The sequence below is a fragment of the Dufourea novaeangliae genome, unplaced genomic scaffold (genome assembly GCF_001272555.1).
Source record: "Dufourea novaeangliae isolate 0120121106 unplaced genomic scaffold, ASM127255v1 scaffold48, whole genome shotgun sequence".
Classification (NCBI taxonomy): Eukaryota; Metazoa; Arthropoda; class Insecta; order Hymenoptera; family Halictidae; genus Dufourea; species Dufourea novaeangliae.
This window is the reverse complement of record NW_015373938.1, coordinates 1,611,586-1,630,818: the sequence shown is the minus strand read 5'-3', so window position 1 is coordinate 1,630,818 and position 19,233 is coordinate 1,611,586. Positions and strand designations below refer to the sequence as shown.

Genomic DNA, 19,233 nt, shown 5'->3' with positions numbered 1-19,233 from the left:
CTACGTAGACCTTTAAAACAAACTTACCAAATTATACGTTTTTGTTTTGCTTAGAATAAAAAATAAAGTATAAAAATACACTTATATTTTTATGATTATTAGAAAATTTAAAATAACAAATAAAGTATTAACATGTAAAAAAATATGTATATCAATGTGAAAACACTAGAATAAATATTCTGTATACACTGAACTACAATTCATACATAATGAATATATGATGAATTTTTATTAATCAAAATGTTACATAAGTAAGAATCTATTATGTAGAATTATAATTTGACATGAAAATAAGCGATTTAGTAAGGTGTAAACAATATGTATTAATAAGAACTATTTTCAATTATTAAAAATACTTTTACTCAATGTCAGAATCATCTGAATTCGAAGTATTAGGTCCCTTAATTGTTTTAGGTTTTACAACCTGCGATAACCATGGTTTTTTGTTGTTTTCTGCAGATTGGGTATCTTCGTACTGTATTACACCAGAAAGTGAAATTCTGTACTCTAATGCTTCTGTCAAGAAATCGTCACGATTTCCCAATTCAGTAAATCCCACAATATAATCTTTAGTTTTACTTTTTACAATAAGGGCGATTGTGGGAATGATTTTGATTCGTAAACGTTCTGAAAGAAATTTAATTTGTATATTGCAATATTTTGCAAATAATAATTTTAAAAATTATGTTTTTTCACAGTGTATAAATAATTTATGAATTACCAGTCAAAAATGGACATCGCTCTACGTTTAGCTTACAAAATTTTGCTTCTATGTGTTTCTTAGCTAGAATCTTGAGATGATGATCCACTATTTTGCATCTGGGCGAATCATCTTTATAGAATAAACAAACTATGTTTTCAGACTTTTTTGACACGTCAAAAAACTCTTTCTCGTCGTAAACTTCCGTATATTCTCCATGGCCCTAAAATACACTTACCTGTAGTAAATTTATTCTCACAAATATGACATTACATTTTAAATAAAAAAATATTACCAATGTCAACCAATTCTGTTTTTGTTGCTGGAGCAATTTTAACTTTTTCAACCGATTTTCACGCACTTTTGCAAAATCGCTAATATCCAAATTGTCCAACTTCTGTATCTCAGCATCTAACTGTTTTTCAACGCACTGCGTTGCCTCTATTACTTTCTGCTGCAAAGCAGAGTCCATTTCTAAATAAAAATTAAATTTGTTTAGGTTAGACGTAAACTATATATAGGTATGTAAATATAAATTTATATACTTTTTTACATGTAGCACGACAGAAAGTGTAACAGAAGAATTACAGTTATGGTTAAACAATTTTATTTTATACTTAAATAAACGAATATCTTGTAAAAATTGAAGTAAACGATAATATGATGTTATATTTACTGTTTTAAGTTATTTATAGGTACCAATTATTTACGAAAATGGACAAACCTTCTGGTTCTTTCTTCGTTTGACCGTATAAGGTAATGCACGATTCCGTCAAATTCGGAGCCGGTTTAACAGAGAGAAATATATTTCTATCATTTATGCAAACTAAAATATATTTTACTCTCTTATAAATTATTTAATTTCAACTGTCAAGCTCAAAAATAATTCTCTGAAATTATTTATTTCCTTAAATTTTATGAATGTTTTAAATGTTTTGTACAAGTAAGAATTTTTTAAAGAGGCAAGGCACAGACCGCACAAACTGTTCTGAAAGTATTTACTCTTTCGTAACGTTTACAAACTGTGAGTGTGGTAATGACATAAAGGTGAGTTCACTAAATAATGATGTATTATCTGCTCACTTTAACGCCTTTACACACTAATAATATGTATCCAGTATTTTAAAGGACATATGCGACGTTAGATTATTCTCTAAAAAGAGGATTTTGTTTTGCAACCAAAATCGAGCTTTTAAATATTATTAATTAATTAAAAAGGAAATGTAATGAATTATTTAACATTATTCAATGAGATATGAGGATTTAGCATATGGTGTTTCTTTTTTTTGAAGAATAAGAAAGAGGGAAAGTAACGGTATGCAAGCATTATTCGAAATGTCTTAGATTAAATATTAAACGCTTGAAACTTAAGATATCTTAAAATTTTTTAATCAAATTTTATGTTTGCTACTTATATATTTTTGCAGATTTCCTGAAGTTTTAAGAATCTAGAAAATCTTATTCAATTTCATTATAGTCTCTGACGTTGAAGTTGGTGTCAAAATGGCTGCGTTCAGAAGACACAACCGTTGCGCAACCGTTGAATGATTTCACTAGATTTCACTCTGAACGCTACATCCTATTGGGTGAGCGGTAGCAAATCAAGTGAAATCATTCAACGGTTGCGGAACGGTTGTGTCTTCTGAACGCAGCCATTGTGTGTATTGTCTAGTATTTTCTGCTCAAGTTACATATTGTGACAGATTCATATCACAGACGAAGTATAGGAGTAGACATTTCATCCAATGTATTTTTTCTGCCCACTTTTCTGGGACGATGTCGCCCCATTTCCATTTTAGTGTCACTACCCACCGCAGATTCACCGTCCTCATAACGAAGAGGTCGCTAAAATCACAGGCTTGTGGCGAATGCGCATATAGATAATTCGTATATAGTAGTGAGGGCATCATCGACTAATGACTTCGAGCGAGTCGCTTGAACTATCAAGCTATTGATCGCTATTAATTGGATCTTGATTACTTTCTTCGCGATGCAAACCAATTATAATTTTTCCACATATTTTTTTATGCATTACCAAGAACTGTGCAAATTATTGCTTATAACCTAATTGATTTTCATAAAAAATTTGGAGCAGTTAATTTTTTAAGTGCCAATATTAAATAGCTTACAAAAAATCGAAAATTAGTAATTGTTTAAAAAAACTTGTTTACCACTTATATTTTTTAAATTCTATCTATGAACTAATACATTTCCAAAAGGTAAATACACCAATGGTGCTGAAAAGTTAATGACATAATCTATACATAACCTATAAAGCAAAATTTTAGTCGACTAAAAACTATCGACTGAATAGTCGATAGTATGTTGCGACTAAATAGTCATTAGTCGATAGTTTAATTTAGTCGATGATGCCCATCACTACATCACTAGCATATAGAAAATTAAGGATTAGGCTTAACGTATGCTTTGTGATAATGTGGATTTTCCTTTAGATTAAGATAGCGACATCTGAAGTGACGCGGGCGAGTTAGGTTTTAAGGGGGTTTTTATGTCTAGTATCCCCCACCAACAGCCCCATTAGAAAGAGAAGTAACTGCTGCAGTTATTGCCCTCTCTCTCTTATGTCGACTTCAGCCCTACCATAAAACCGCGCAGTTTATTATAAGGGTGTAACAAAATTGTTGTTCGATCCTGAAATGGGAAAATCGTGGGGCGATTTGGAACAAGATTTTCCTTAGCAAAAATATAATCTGAGACTTTGTTAACGAGATATTCTTGAAAAACCCTGATCAATCAGCATGCGAGTCTGCCGGCCGAGCTCCTGCGGTAGCGTTGGCTGGCGTTGGCTACGAGATGCGCTTGTACTGCTACTTGTATTACTACTTGTGAATCACTCGTGATTCGATCACGTTCGTTCCCAATCATGGTGATTTTTCACAGTGATTCGTGATTTCTCGTGATCGTTTCTAATTGGTGGAGAAACCTAACAGTTCTTTACACGCGACACATAATCTATATATTTTATATTAACGACATCAAAACAAAAATTCGAGTTATATCGCATAAAGTGAAGGAATAATTAGCAACAATGAGGAATAATGAATAAATTAATGATTATAAATTATAATCTACATGTTACCTAGCAAATCATTCTTTTAGAACTTCTTGTTTTTTCTACTGATTTTTACAAACACAAATAGTAATGTAATTCATCGTAAAATCATATTGAATACGTTTTTCTGTTTAAAGATCAAGGACTTACTGCTTTAGTGAGCAAATTCACTCAAGATAAAAAAATCGCAATCACGGTCGTAAATAAGTTAAATCACGACCGTGATCGTGATTCGGTAATCACTGTGATAAATCACCGTTAGTGATTTTGCACGCCATGTCCAGTGCCCATCATTACAGTTGAGTCCGCTGAACACAGCCAATAATTGCCCAAGAAAACACTGTTAGGCACAGTAATCATGTCGTTGTGGATCTGCCGTTAGTATTCCGTGAACAAGGTTTCACGTTCCTAGTTGCACTAAAGTTTCATAGTGTCGACTTGTCCAACAGTAATAAAGATGGCGGATGCAATGTACGGGTAGCTGACGTTTGCTTTGATACGCGCGTTAACAATTCCTTCGTACAGTCTAATTGACATATTGCCGTGGTGTATATATGCGTGCGTGTGCGTGTTGTGCATGGTGCGGGGTAAATTTCGACTGGCAAAATGTGTTAGAAATCCGGTTAATATGAGCGAAGGAGCGGATTCAGTGACGCCGATCTGCGAGAATTCGCTTACGACCTTGAAAGTTGATCCTGAGGAAGTCGATCCTGAGAAACTTCCTCCTCGAATAATATCGCACAACACCAGGAGGCCACGGTTCGGCATTGGCAATGCTCCGCTTTCCCCATATATATTAATCGATGGAAAAAAGTTACGGAGCTCCCTGGCTTTCTCCAAGAGACGACCTCCACGACGAGTGAGTTTTCCCGCAAATGACAATCTTTTGGTTACGGGATGCCTGGAGCCTGCCAATCCTTGGAGACTCGGTGAGAACGATCCCTCGACTCGTAAACACCTTTCACATTCATTCTTCGAACCAATGCATCTTATCAATTTACGTTTCCTTTTCATAATTGTAGTAACACGGAGCTCGTTTGGTAGAAACCTGTAGAGCTTATCATCGCCGACAATGAGTATCAGAAATCGAGGAATAATAGCTGATTTACACTCATAAATATTTCAATGTGTTTAGGAAATTTTATACAGATCTAAGTTATTAACCTAACTAAGGGAACTTGTAACTTACGTATGTAATGAAACTGAAAATCTACGTTTAGAAATATTGAAAGAATGGTAATGGAAGATATATTGTTGATTAAAAATATTGCAGATAGAACTTAAAGTTACAAATCTATATCAAATAATGTTATTCTCTTGAAAGACATGCAAAAATTTAATAAGAATCATGTTACTTAGTGATTATTCAGAAGAAACATTTGTCAATTTCATTTAGATAGTATTTAAAGACGAGAATACCACATATTATAAGAAATACAGAAATTTATGTAATTTTATTCTTTAAACAGATTCAATTTGGAGGTTATAAATCTTTGTTATATAAATTAATTTTGTTCTGTCAAAAGAATATAGAATAATTTTACGCGAACCTAAATATAAATCAATTATATTTATCTAAATTTCTTAACCCTTATGCAATATTTAGTTCAATACTCTCTATTGCATTCTTTGTTACATCATATATTCTTGTGTTCAAAGCATGTATTTCTCTATTTAATACTTTTCAATTACATTTCTACGAATAACAGAGCTTTTAAGAAAATGAGAGAATTAATAAAAAAGTATTGATTCAATTGTTTAGAATAATTTATACAAATTGATATCATACATTCTTTAAATATTATTTCAAAATTATTTTAAAGAAATTATTACTGTATGTAAATGTAAATACACAATGTAATATATCAATATGATTCCTATAATTATTTACTTGCATTGCGATAGCATATTACTAAGCAATTAGGTTTTTTATAGGTCATGTCAAATGAAGAACGTTTCAGATTTCACAATGTGTACCATGTACTAATTATAAGTTTGATGCAATATTAAACTATGTGCAATATATAATTAACTTGTAAGTTACTCAAAAGTATGATACTCTTTACAAAGTAGATTTTTTTCAACAGTACTATCAATTTTATTATTATTCGTTCTCACATATGGTTAGTTATTTAAAAGTGTTCTCTATAAATATATTAATTACTCCTGCAATAAATTCGAAGAAAAACGATCTAGGAACTTTTACATGAAAATTACAACTTTATTCACATTATTGTTTTAATACGTTCTCTGTGGAAAATATAAAAAAAAATGGAAGCTGGTTTTTAACGTATTATCGGGCGCTCGACTAAAATTAGTTGTGAAAACTTCCATAGACGGCCGGTCGTCAATAAACAGATGTTTCATACTCATGAACGGTTTGTTTATCGTAAAATTTTCGTAAACACGTATGCGACATAAACTATCTGATTTACAGTAAAAGTGTTTAATACTCAATTACAGATATATAATAATATTTTTGTAATATTTTTCCTTAAAATTGAAAACAACGACATCGGCCGTAGGTAGCTATTTGCACGAAGTGTCACCGGTCGATAGTGCGTTAAAATGAAAAAGAAACTTAGAGAAGACTGAAATACAAGTATATATAATTTTTAATACATGATTCATAATAGCATTAAAATAAAATGCAAGTAAATATTTGGCTGAATTCTTAAAAGATAGACGGGGAGTTGATTTTGTCTTGATCCTTTGCTTCCAGGGTCAAATTTATCAACTTGCTTTGTTGTGATAGTGAGGTGAACATTCAATGGAAATATAGACACTAATTAATGATCGAGTCGTTGCTACAAATGAAAAACTTGGTGAGTCACCAATGAATACCGCAGCGAACGTGTTAAGAAATAACTACGTTCATGAAAGACAAATACGAAACTGAAGCTCGGAATTCCATTTCGAATCAGTATTGCTAACAGTACATACTTACTGTTAGGCTTGAACATATATTTATTCTACAGTTTTCTAAAAACATCTCCCGTCAGTCATTTACTTCTTAATGCATCAGTGTTAAGGGTTTATTGTGTTCTAACAAAATACATCGATTAATTGTTCGCAGCCGAAAATGTGAATCGCGACGATTTAATCTCAGCGTACAAGGACTCCTGTACAAAACATAACACAGATCCTCTGGAAGTAGTTATAAGCCAACTCCAGGTAAAAATACTTTCTTTTTCTCCTAATTGTTACGTCGAATGTTGATTTAGTTGAGGGGATGAAACATGGAAGCGTACAAAACAATCCTGAACAGTTAAACTGACAAAAAAAAAAGAAAATACGATGGTTTACATGGGAGCTCAGACTTGAGACCATGCAACGGTTTCCATATGTGTATGCAAAGCTTCTATTATGAGAAATGAAATGTTGCTAATTTTAATCTGCTAATCAAGTGGAACTGCCATTAACTGTTTGGCTGCTGAAACATAAAATTGATCCACATAGGTACTTGCTCATTAATTAGTTAATTGTAATGTCATTTTTAGAAAAATACGTTCCATTCTGAATATACGAGGTTGTAACGATAAGGTTTTGGGAATAATGTTGTTTTCGTCGGCGTGGCAACAATGCGAATCAACACAGTTAAGTCCACTTTAATGGGAACAAAATTATTCTCGAAACTTTACTGTCACAGCCCGTAACGTAACACGAGTATTAAAAGAGATATCGAAAAGTGAGTATCAGAAATGTTACGATCAATGGATCCAACGTTGGAACGCGTGTGTACAGTTTCAAGGGGACCACATTGAAGGCGATGACCTCACACCTGTTTAATTTTTAAAATAAAATTCTTTAATGAAATACTCTCGAAACTTTATTGTCACACCTCGTATGTATAAGCTTCCGATGAAATTAAATGAAAATTGTCATATTTACATTCGTAAAAACATTTCAATTTGGTGTAAATTTGACGCCAACGAAACGGCAAGTCAATGATTGTGCTTACCACCGATGGGTTAGGTCGGTGACCCGGTTGATAGGAGGGTTAAATACGTCTGTTTTTTCCGAGGGTTGATGTTAATGCCCTGTGGTGCGTTAGAACTTTATTGTTCCAGTATTTAAGGTTAGACAAACTTACCCTCGGACATGTTTGGATTCTGCCATTAAAATGACACTATGGACATCCCTTTATTGGCATTGTTAAAGAGATAAGGGTGGTCACGGCGATAGCTTTGAATACATGTATAGAAACACATAAATTGAAAATATCTTATTATGCTTAACATTTAAGTCATAATGGATGATAAAAAGAATAAATGTATATAAGGACACAGTGCTCTAACTCGTCTCGTTAAGTACATCTTAATTTGAAAATGAAGCCTTTAACGCAATCTTGTTATTTTTTATTTTCATCTTAGTATAGTATGTAGAATCACCCCTTAATGTTTCTGCCACCAGTAGCCAAAAACCCTGTATGTATATGAATGTATTGAAATTGATAATAAAGGAGAATTTTCTATATAGAGTTTAGATACATCCCAAAAGCATAGCGAACAATTTAATTTAAGAGGACAGACATTGGATCCTAATGATTGTGAAGCATTGGAAGAAATTCTTAAAAGAATTCAATTCGATAAAGTCGATTTAGAGGCAACATCTTTGAATGATCAGGTACAGGTTTTATTTACAATGTGATCCTAAAGTTTCGGTCCTTTGGATGGTGTTTAATGATTATTCTATCTTGAATTACAGAGTTCTGTGATATTATTTGATATGTTAGAGTATTATGAATCCGCGAAACAGTTGATTATTTCATCCAATCAGGGCATCGGAGTACACGGATGGCATGCCTGTGCAAATTTGATAAGAAAGGTATACATAATATATTCCTTTCTAAAGAACTTTTTGTAACTGTTGTTATTCAAAATAATAAATTGTGTGTAGTATAACTTGGAGAAAAATGAGTATTAGCAGTGAGATTGAATATGCGCATTAAACTTTCTGTTTTATCCCTTTGAATACATAATTAATGGAACTATTATTTGTCCAGACCCAATGTTTAGAACATCTTGAAGCTAAGGATATAACACTTAATGAACAGTATATGAATATCTTGAGTCGTGCATTACGATTAATCTGCAACCTACACGTGCTAAAACTAGAAAATTGTGGACTTTCAGGAAGATCTACCGTCACACTAGGTATTTATTATATGTTACAGTCTGTTACTTTTATTACGATCTTATTTTAATCAAAACAATCACGAAATATTTATCATTTGTAATCGTTAGTTTCATTTCACTGTTACGATTATTTCTAGTTAATGTCCACAAATCATTAACCATATCATGCATGCAAACTCTAGATAAAAACCATAGAATAAGATTACTCAAATGTATTCCATGTTTTTATATGCACTTCAAAATTTATTATTTATAACAACCATTTGGAAAAAGGAATAACGTAAAAACTCTTCTTTCTATGTCTGTATATGTATAACTACTAAAAATAAGATCAATTAAAGTAATTGTGTTTATATTATGGTAAATATTAAATCACTTTTCGTTTTCTACTCTCTGCTTACATATAAGTTTCTAATAGTTGTTTCTTCTATTAGTTGCAGCTTTAAAAATGAATACTGGAATAAGGGAACTGTATCTAGCTGACAATGGACTTAATTTGTACGATGCAATACAACTTGGTTCTCTTCTTAGATTTAATAATCATATACAGCTACTTGACATTAGGTACATACTGTTAAATAGTACTATACAAAAAAATGAAATTTAGAGATTTTGCATTCTTCGTTACATTTCTCTTTAGCAATAATAACATTCAAGACAATGGTGTACGTGATATATTAGAAGGACTCATTAATCAAATAAATGAAGACAAGAGCGGTAAAGGATTAAGTATATTAGTATTATGGAACAATCAACTTACAAAAAAATCAGCCCCCTATTTTGCACGTATTATAGTATGTAATTTTATGTATCATTGTAATATGGTACAGTTTGAGCATGGTTTACAAATACTACATTCATACTATTCGTTTTATAGACGTTGTCTAAAACATTAGAAACATTGAATATTGGAAAAAACGTGTTGACCGATGACTTGATACTTACTATAAAAGATGCGCTGATGAAGAACCATACTCTGTTACAACTGGGAATACAATCGACTGAACTCACATGCGATGGTATTGTTGCATTATCAGAGATTATCGAAACAAATCAGATTTTGCAAGTAAGTATTAGCTTCCTCATGATATTTTATAACAAAACGAATAATTACTTTCATGTAAACGTATCTGCTTTATTGTTCTAGAGGATAGATTTACGAAACAATGACATACGAGTGACAGGATTATCAGCCCTCAATTCCGCAATGAAAAAGAATAAAAGCATCACTAAAATCGATTTTGACCTAAAGCTTAGAACGAAAGTGGTAAGTAAACAATAATTTCGACTATATTATTTAAAATCCTTCAACGTTTCATAATATTGCCTCTTTTATGTCGATAACAGGATGACTCAGACCAGACATTATACACGCAGCTCCTAACCGAGATTCAAGTCTGTTGTTCGGAAAACGAGCAGAATCGTATTATAGAAGAAACTAGCGAAGGTTCTGAAAGTTCACATCATAGCATCCTCTGTAGTACAAACTCTCGTAAAATCTCGCTTACATGTCAAACACTACCATGTTCTTTATCAACCGTGATTTCGATACGAAATAACGAACAAGGGCAAACGATGCTCGAACCGAAACGTATCAACGGAGGTCGTCTACGTTCCCCAGCCCTTAGTCCAGCCTCTTCACCTATAGCGAGCCCGATACCAAGTCCTTCACGAAGTCGATTTGTGGTGTCCCGAGTACCAGAAACATCATTATGTTCGACAGATTCCTCAGCATCTACGTCACCAGTTACTCTGTCCCTTGAATCATCTACCTATCTCGCATCTTCTGCAAGTGGGCCATCTAGATTTCGTGTCTCAGTTGTTGAATCAGCAAAAACCATTTTCCATAAACCTGTTGTCGCCTCGTCCAAGGCCGACATCACGTTTGATGTAAAGTTTAAAGTAAATAGCACGGGATCGACCGTTTCCGACGATTCTGTCGGCGTATTCGGATCAAAATTAGAAACTAGTAACGCTCAGAGCGGCGAACAGTTCCGTAACGGGTCAGGCAACGTATCTCACATAACCTCAAATAAGCTAAACGAAAGGTGTACACCGCCCACGCATGAATTTGTTACGTTAAACGATGAACAACAATCCACCGAGGCTGCTGTTAAGGCGATTAAAGTCGATCACAGCGCAGAGTCTGTTATTTTGGAAAATATGGAACATGGCAATGTACAGAATAATCACATTAATATTTCAACTAGACTGGAAAGTACTGCATCGATAAAACATATAGGATTATCAGAAAGTTATCGTAATGACGATTCGAAGGATTCAAAAACATCCATAAATGTGAACAAAGATGATAGAAATTCTACTATTATAACGAATAATAAACCGAATCCTGCAAACAAACAACAGGATATGACCAAAAGTCTACCTGGTGCTGTTTTAAACGAAAGAACAGAATCGCAAGCGCAAACAAGGCAGAAGTCCTGTATACAGAAACATACTCCTAATTTAGAAAAATTGCTTGCGCTGTTTCAACAACCTAGCTGTCTTTTTCCTACTAGCCAATTGAAGAGTAAAAGTACATTTCAGGATACTGCGAATAACGTCACGGCGACTGAAAGTAAATTTCATGGTTACTTAAATGAGGATAAAAACAGAAGCTCGCATCAGAAAACAGAAGACTCTTCGGAATCGCCAAAAAGTAAATTGACAAAATCATTCAACATTTCTCAAATTTTGAGCTTGAAAAGCTTAACGAACATGTTTCCGTCGTTTAAGTTCGATGGTAATTTAAATGTTTCTGAGCAGACCAGCAAATCGTACTCGAAGCCAGTTACTGAAGTAAATCTTCTACTTAGAGAAAAAAGCAGAAATGCTGACTACAGCAATGACAATAAGCAACTTAAAGTACACGTAAAAGGGCAAGAAATTAATCTTTTCACTGTGGGTAATCGATTGGTACCCGAAGAAATACAATCAAAAAGCTATGTTGAACTTATTAAGAAAAACTTTCTATTACCTGAACATTATATGGTTTCAAATATAGGGATCGATAACTGTTTAAAGATTGCTAATAATAATCTATTAACGCGTATTTCCGAGAATAAATTGATCGTACCTTTATCGAAATTTGTAAATAGATACAAGTGTCCTGTTTTAAAAGCAACTATTAGCAATGTAAAAATTGAAGATATAGAGAAAGTACTGAGCAAGGTAGATTCCATAATGGTAAAAACAACGTGTGATAAAACTTTAACGGACAGTATTAATTTTACTAGTGATAGTAGCTCCTTGTCTTGTAATATAATGTATGATATAACGAATATAAACGATACGTTCGCTGTAAATATGTCTGACAAACTGCACAATTTAGTAATATTAAACTTAAACGCGAGACGTGATTTAAAAGATAATTTTGTTTTTAACATAGACAATAAGCAGAACAATTTGGCATGTTTCATGTGTAAAACGGAGCGCGGTTATAATATAAGTAATGAATCATTTGCATATCAGGATGCATTCGAGGTAAACTTAGGTAGAAATTGTTTAAACAATGAAGTTACCAAATGTATTGATACCAACTATCGTAAGGAAGCGTGTACAAATGTTTATAATACACCAAGCAATGAAGTGAAAGGAAGAGATGTTTGCCGTGTAAATAATAGTACGGACTGGCAAAGTATTTCAGTGAGTGGAAAATCAAAAGCAAGAATATCTAAGAAGAATTATATGTACGAAGATATTAACCTTGATTCTAGCGGTGTTAGTGCAGATTCAAGTACGTCAAGTGATTACAAAGAAGAGGTTATAAGTACACAAAGAGTACAGAAAGTAATGAAACCGTTTGATACAACGGATAAGAAATATTTGGAGTTATACGACGATAATGTTTTCATGGAAGATAGCATGAGTAGTATGCTTGAAAAGACAGACGTTATGCCTGTATCTAGAACGTGTTCTTGTATAGCAGACTTCGACAAGTCCATTCCCAAAGATCTTATATTTTATATAGCTGACATTTCTTCTCTTGATGAGAGTTCCATAGAAGAGAAAGATGAAGAAGAAGAAGAGATTTCACCAGAAACTATTCCCAACGAGTGGTCAAATGATGCTGTTCAACCGAAGAGCTCGTTCTACAATCTATCCCAAAGTAACAGAACCATGAATCTCATAATCGAAGAGCCAGAGAATATTTGTAGCACCAACGAAGTTTCCAAGATTGAGGAAAAGAACTTTTCTACAAGCCATAATGTGCAGGACAGCACGCATTTTCCTAGCAAGGAAGAATTCCAAGAAAGCAACGAGTCTGGAATCAATGAGTCTGAATGTTCCTCTATATGTACAAAAGTTTACTCCATTGCCCATCCAAAAAAAGATGTGTCTCTGCTGAAGAAGAGTAGTGATATACGTGGAAACACTTTGGAGAATATATACATGTTCACAAAATTTGGATCGAATATTGCTCAACGTGTGAAATTTACAAATCCGAATGCGATTAGTGATATGACCCAGAAATACCTTAATACAATTAAATGTGCAGTTGCCACGACCATGTGTTCAAAGGCTGCGGCGAACACAAGGAGTAATATGAGAGTCGAAGTGATTTCTGATGAGAGTACTACCGTTGCCGAGTCTTCGTCGGTAATTCATGCGACAAGGTGAGTAAAGTACGTTTTGAGGATTGACGAAAATCGCGAATTTGTATCTTACTAGAGATATTTTAAAAGGAAGGACGAATGTCTCTGTTCCGTTTATTTCTTTGTATTTCAATACACGTACATGATTTTGTTCTATCAAATATTTCATTCGCATACTGAGAAGTGATGAGGAACATCTATCAAAGCTTTTGCTGAAATTTTATATAAAAACAATTGGCAAACCCTTTGTTTCTATTACAACTGTGCGATTTTACATATAATATGATATAATCTTAGAAACGAATACCAAAAACTTTCTCCATCGAGTCACGTACTGATTGAACATTTTATATATTAGAAGTTCATTTGATTTTAGGAAGTAAGACTTTTTAAATATGGAAATATATTATTGACCATGCATTACTATTTTATTATATTATAATACTATTATGTATTGAATACATCCTTGTTCTAAACTGACTGTTTTATAAAATTTATAAATTTTATTAAGGTAATGCAAATTATAATTTTATTAAGAAAAAATAATTTAAAATTACTTGTTGATATGTAAATATATCTTGTTATATGGAAAATTATTCTATTTGTAAAATTCATTGTACAATTGTAAAATACATGTTACGTACTGCTTTATTTTGCCATTGCTATGGATGATAAACTGGGAATTGTTAATCGTTGAGTTGTAAATAATATGTACAAATTCTTCTTCCATCATATAATTATATGGTTTTATAATATAACACGACATATTGTTTTGTAAAAACAATTTGCATCGGTTAAGGCAAAATATAATTATGTACTGTAATAAACCAAAATTCGTACAAATAATTTCTATCAAGTTAAAATTTCATTTGTAAAACTATACTTCTATTCATGCTGATTTCAACATTATCTTATGTCTCGCTTGCAAATATTATAATAACTTTTGTTTAACTAATGAAGAAATCATATTAATTCTCCTCTAAAAAATGCCTTAGCTTTCCATCGCACTTATATTAAATTCCTTTGCTAATATGAATTATAACTCTCTTTCTCCAAATAATACTATATTTCTTTAACACTTTAACATGTACAAATAATCTATTTCTTAGATAGAGATTTAGTATGATTTTAGTTTAAACAAGTGTCTCTATATCTGGATTGTTTTCTTCAATTTGTATTTATATAAATTTATGATATATATTATTTGGTAATTAGTACAGTAAAGTAATGTAATGTTATTTTCACTAACAGGGTGATATTACTCGCTTTTGTTAAAATTTCTTACATAAAAAATTCTAATTTCTTTCCTCCTCGTAATTAAAATCACAATACTTTGCGTGATTGTATTTTATTCTTATATATATGGTGTATCTTGACAGTAAAGACAATCCGAAAAAGCAAAGAAATATAAAATGAATTACATCAAAAGCACCAAACTATTGTATTTGTTTCTGACTTTACTGTACTGAAATACTAACTATTGTTATCGATTATGAATCTAACATTTGCTTCATTAAAACATATTCGATCATGCAATAAAACTTGTTGATATGGTTTTTGTAGCACAAAATAAAACAGGAAATACGGAGGACGAAGACGAGGAAATGGAAGATATGGAAATAGAAGGAACAAGATATGCTAGAGAAAATAATAATTTATATGATTTAGATGATGAAATTGATGAAATCGATGAACTTGAAGAATTGACAATGGATCTTGAACCACAATACCAACGGTATGCTAGGTGGAAAATTTGAAAGAACACGCTATTTAGTAGTTGTTAATAAGTGGGTGTTATTTATGTGAAATAGAAAGAAACAAAATTGTTCCGTGGAAATTGTATCGTGAAGGGTAATGGTACAGATGAATATTAACAAAGTTTTTGTACATAAATATAGAATGATCTATTTAATATGATCAGTTTAAATATCTCTGTTGTTTCTGCTAATTGGAAAGAGGGTAAAAAGTAACGGTTGCCTGCCTCAAAGGAAATAATATATTATTCATTCGAGTCACATTTTTTCAAGCGTATAGTTTTAATAAAATTCATAAGTTTTCCTAAATGAAATCCATATTTTTGTAACTGCAAACAGGAAACAAGTTCAAACACACATATGCCTTTTGCGATTTTATTAAAAAAAAGATAAAAAAAACTGTAAATGAGTTATATTTCAAGATTTCAATTGGCAAGGACGAAAGCAAAAGAGATATAATGTATGATCTAATATGCATCTATGTCTATTAGCAAAAATTTTAGTAGATAATTGATTCTAGTCTAAAACTCTATTGATGATCTATCATAAACCATATTGCGAACTCAAAATACAGACATCACACCAAAAAAAAAAAAGCCGCGAGAATTTAATGATTTATGATATAAAATATAAAATTGAATTTGAAAATGTGGATCGAACCGACGATTATTCAAATGTGTGTTAATGATAAATTTAGCGTTCAAACTAAATTGTAAACAACGCGAGATACGCGTAAATTTAGAAATGAATTACCATGTGGTGTACACACGTGTCTGTACGCATATATAGTTAAATGTATAAGTTAATATATACCCAGGACATCACAAAAAGAGTCGTTTTAAAAGTAAAGAAAACAGATCGAAGTCTATTTATCAGTAAATAATAAAAATGTTATATTAAAGCTGTTGTGTTTAACATCAGATTGTTATTTATTAATTGCGAACAATTTTAACATTGACATAATATATTTTTATTACATGTGCATGGATATAATATAGCAAGAAGTGTTTTACTTAATTGTAAGTTATATACTTTTAGACTTGAGTCTTTGCCACTCGAAGATGTATACTTGTTACGCATTCATGAAGTTTCTTTAATTACATAATGAATGTCATGTTATAGAATATAGAATATTAAAGAATCATTGTTAAGGGAATAAGAATGAAATTTGAACATGATTGGAATGAGATTTTATCTGAATTTATATTTTTTATATATTCTCTTGCGAAGTTGTAATTGACTGATGTAATTTGTTTCCTTTAACGTAATAATTATTCGTCGATGTAATTGTCAAGAGGTTAACGGTAGTGAACGGTAGTCATATAAAATAAAGTTATTTGTGTCCCGATTGTGTTTTGTACACGATCGTAGTCTTATGAAACTTAAATGTTGTTACATAGTAGACGAGACGGTGAAGAAGGTTCTAGCTGATATGGAATTGCAAAGTATTATTTTGTAATAATGATAATTGTGTAGATGTAAATGTAGTACGAGAATTATATATAATTATTAATTCTGTCTCCTGCTGTAATATTTGTACTATTTGTGAATGTTGCAAGAGATGGAACGATTTTAAAGTTCAAAAGACAGTTGTGTACAACTGGTATGTGTATTTTTCTGGAAAATTGTAAATTTCTTTAAGAATTTGTAAATTTCCAATGTTACTTTTTAATTTACGAATACTATAAATTGGCTGCTATAATTTCTTTGTATATATATACATAAATACACACATACAATCACACACATAATGCATATATTTATGTAAATATATGATATATGTGTGCGCGCGCGCTACTTATAGATTAAGTTTACAAATATAGCCACACGACTTATGTGAAGGTACATTTTGAACATATAATTCTGTACAATTTGTATATTGAAAAGGAATTGAATTTATTAAGAATTTTATCAAGTCAAGGGAATAAAAGAATAAAGATGGTTTATTGATACATTGTACTTCATTAATATATATGTTAAATATACTAATTAATACATATTTCTATTTAAAAGAAAATTATTTTTCATAGTATAGTATATGTTATTTTGGGAACTACAATAATTACAAATGATTCGTTTTATCTCTGTAATTTTACGTATAATATAGGTTCGTCATTCTTGATTTTCATTTTACAAGGGATATTCGCGAAGTGATACACGTCGATGTTTCTGCAATTTTGCTCAATTAGAAACAATAAATAGTGTTGCGTATTCGCAACTGGTAATATTTAGAATCAAGCGCCACCTGTTCAGAATTTTAAGAATAAGTACATGTAACTACACTGTCATCTGTAGGCGCAGATTCAAATTAGGCGCGGCAAATATGAATTGTACAACAGCGTAACTGAGGCAATGAATCAGGGTATTTATAACTAATTATTGATTAAATGTCAAAATGATAACATTGATGACTAGAAATTACTCGTATTTGATATTTACTTTTGGTTGTCATGAGGAAACATTGCCAAGGTATTAAAAACGCTCGTTCCCCGTAATGATTAGACCCAATAGGATTAAAGTAAAATTATTTATTAATTCCTAATTGGATGTTAAATAATTGTATTTGTTAAAAGCTGAAGGTACACTTTCTTCTTGTTCAACGAAGATTTTATTGCCATTTTGACTGCTTCTTAATCGAGTACTCAAACTGTTCGGACGTACTTTTCTAAATAGCAGAAAAGCACAAATAACTTTAATTTATAGTTAATTCGAGTTTATTGTTCATTATATAATTTTGTTAACAAGTTCAAATACAAGTTCCTGAGTTTTATTTCATTTATCGAGTATTTATTGGAGTTAATTCGAGAAGAGCGTATCAGCGCTCCACGGGGACCCGAACCCTGCCTAAATTCTCAATTATAAAATCTTTATTAAACGGCCACGCAACAATAGCAAAATAATACCACCGACTAGGTATAGAATAGACCTATCATCCAATGCTTTTTTCTGTCCCACGTTCATAGGGCTACGTAGCCCTGTTACCATTTTAGTGTCAATACCCGACGTTACCGATAAAGCATGAATTCTGAGTATTATTAGCACAAATGAAGTGTTATATATTCCATTCATATTACGTGTATCTATATGATTTCACGAGAATAAAAATATCCGATGCTTCAGTTTAAGGTTAAGGGATAAATATGACAGTCATGAAACATGAAACCGAAAAGTATATATTTTTTCACTTAACTACAAGACAATTTATTCTAAACGCATCGTTAATGGACATTTTACTAATGTTACTTTTTACATGTTCTTGTTTTATTCGTTTTTATATCTTGCTTTACATTTGTATATTTGTAACAGATAAATTCAGAATAGATGTAGTTTCATAAATAATTTATTAAATCTACCTTTTGGCCGGCGGCTTACAATTTCCCTTGCGGGAATGTCTTACCGTAATGAGCGGCTCATTATGAGCCATCTCGTAACCGTGGGATTCCGGGAATCGGGTGACGTTACGGCGTGTGAGCGAGAGCGATAGAGCGAGGCGCGGTATCGGTGCTCTCCGTCGGTGTCGACGCGTACCGAACGAGGCCGAAGATGGTCGCAGCGGGCGAAAGGGAGAGAGCGAGAGCGATAGAGCGAGCCGCAGTATCGGTGCTCTCCGTCGGTGTGATGCGTGCTAAGGAATTCAGGGTTCTATGAGGGTAGGTGTGCGAGTGAGAGAGTACGGTAGAGCGTGCCGCGGTATCGGTGCTCTCCGTCGGTCCAACGCGCTAGTGACGTTGTGTAGCCGGCCGTACCATCTGGTGTTTGGGTCGTTCAAGGAGGAAGGTCGTTCAAGCCGGCAAAAACAATTCAACAGGAACAAACCTGCGTACGCCTAATACGTAACGGCGTTAGCTTCCTCTCTTTCTCGTGAGCCGTCGCGGAGGGTGGGCGCGCGTCTCATACTCGTCCTTTCTCTTGTTACTAACCCATTGTTTGTTGCAGGCATTCTACAACCATCAATTTATTTACTGTGCATATT

At 32.5% G+C, this 19,233-nt stretch overlaps 2 protein-coding genes across 2 annotated transcripts; one reads left to right on the top strand and one right to left on the bottom strand.

Moving 5' to 3' along the window:
• Positions 1–358: 358 nt before the first annotated feature.
• On the bottom strand, positions 359–1,555 carry LOC107185514 (thioredoxin domain-containing protein 9). Its single transcript, XM_015573207.1, has 4 exons — positions 1,425–1,555; positions 996–1,174; positions 722–923; positions 359–627 (listed from the first exon to the last, which is right to left on the bottom strand). Exons 2-4 carry the CDS (start codon positions 1,170–1,172, stop codon positions 359–361), a joined length of 648 nt encoding a protein of 215 aa, XP_015428693.1. The 5' UTR covers positions 1,173–1,174; positions 1,425–1,555.
• Positions 1,556–4,242: 2,687 nt separating this feature from the next.
• LOC107185512 lies at positions 4,243–15,292 on the top strand. Its single transcript, XM_015573205.1, has 11 exons — positions 4,243–4,702; positions 6,850–6,947; positions 8,253–8,399; positions 8,481–8,600; positions 8,779–8,929; positions 9,346–9,475; positions 9,552–9,705; positions 9,789–9,977; positions 10,059–10,178; positions 10,259–13,527; positions 15,070–15,292. Exons 1-11 carry the CDS (start codon positions 4,351–4,353, stop codon positions 15,077–15,079), a joined length of 4,740 nt encoding a protein of 1,579 aa, XP_015428691.1. The 5' UTR covers positions 4,243–4,350; the 3' UTR covers positions 15,080–15,292.
• Positions 15,293–19,233: the final 3,941 nt, after the last annotated feature.

Bases quoted from the DNA above. Each gene is read 5' to 3' on its own strand.
- LOC107185514 (XM_015573207.1), bottom strand. From the start codon at position 1,172: ATGGACTCTGCTTTGCAGCAGAAAGTAATAGAGGCAACGCAGTGCGTT. The intron at 924-995 runs GTAATATTTTTT...AGTGTATTTTAG, and splicing joins AACAGAATTGGTTGACATTG to GGCCATGGAGAATATACGGA. The intron at 628-721 runs GTAATTCATAAA...AATTTCTTTCAG, and splicing joins GCGATGTCCATTTTTGACTG to AACGTTTACGAATCAAAATC.
- LOC107185512 (XM_015573205.1), top strand. From the start codon at position 4,351: ATGGTGCGGGGTAAATTTCGACTGGCAAAATGTGTTAGAAATCCGGTT. The intron at 8,400-8,480 runs GTACAGGTTTTA...CTTGAATTACAG, and splicing joins CAACATCTTTGAATGATCAG to AGTTCTGTGATATTATTTGA. The intron at 9,476-9,551 runs GTACATACTGTT...ATTTCTCTTTAG, and splicing joins ATACAGCTACTTGACATTAG to CAATAATAACATTCAAGACA.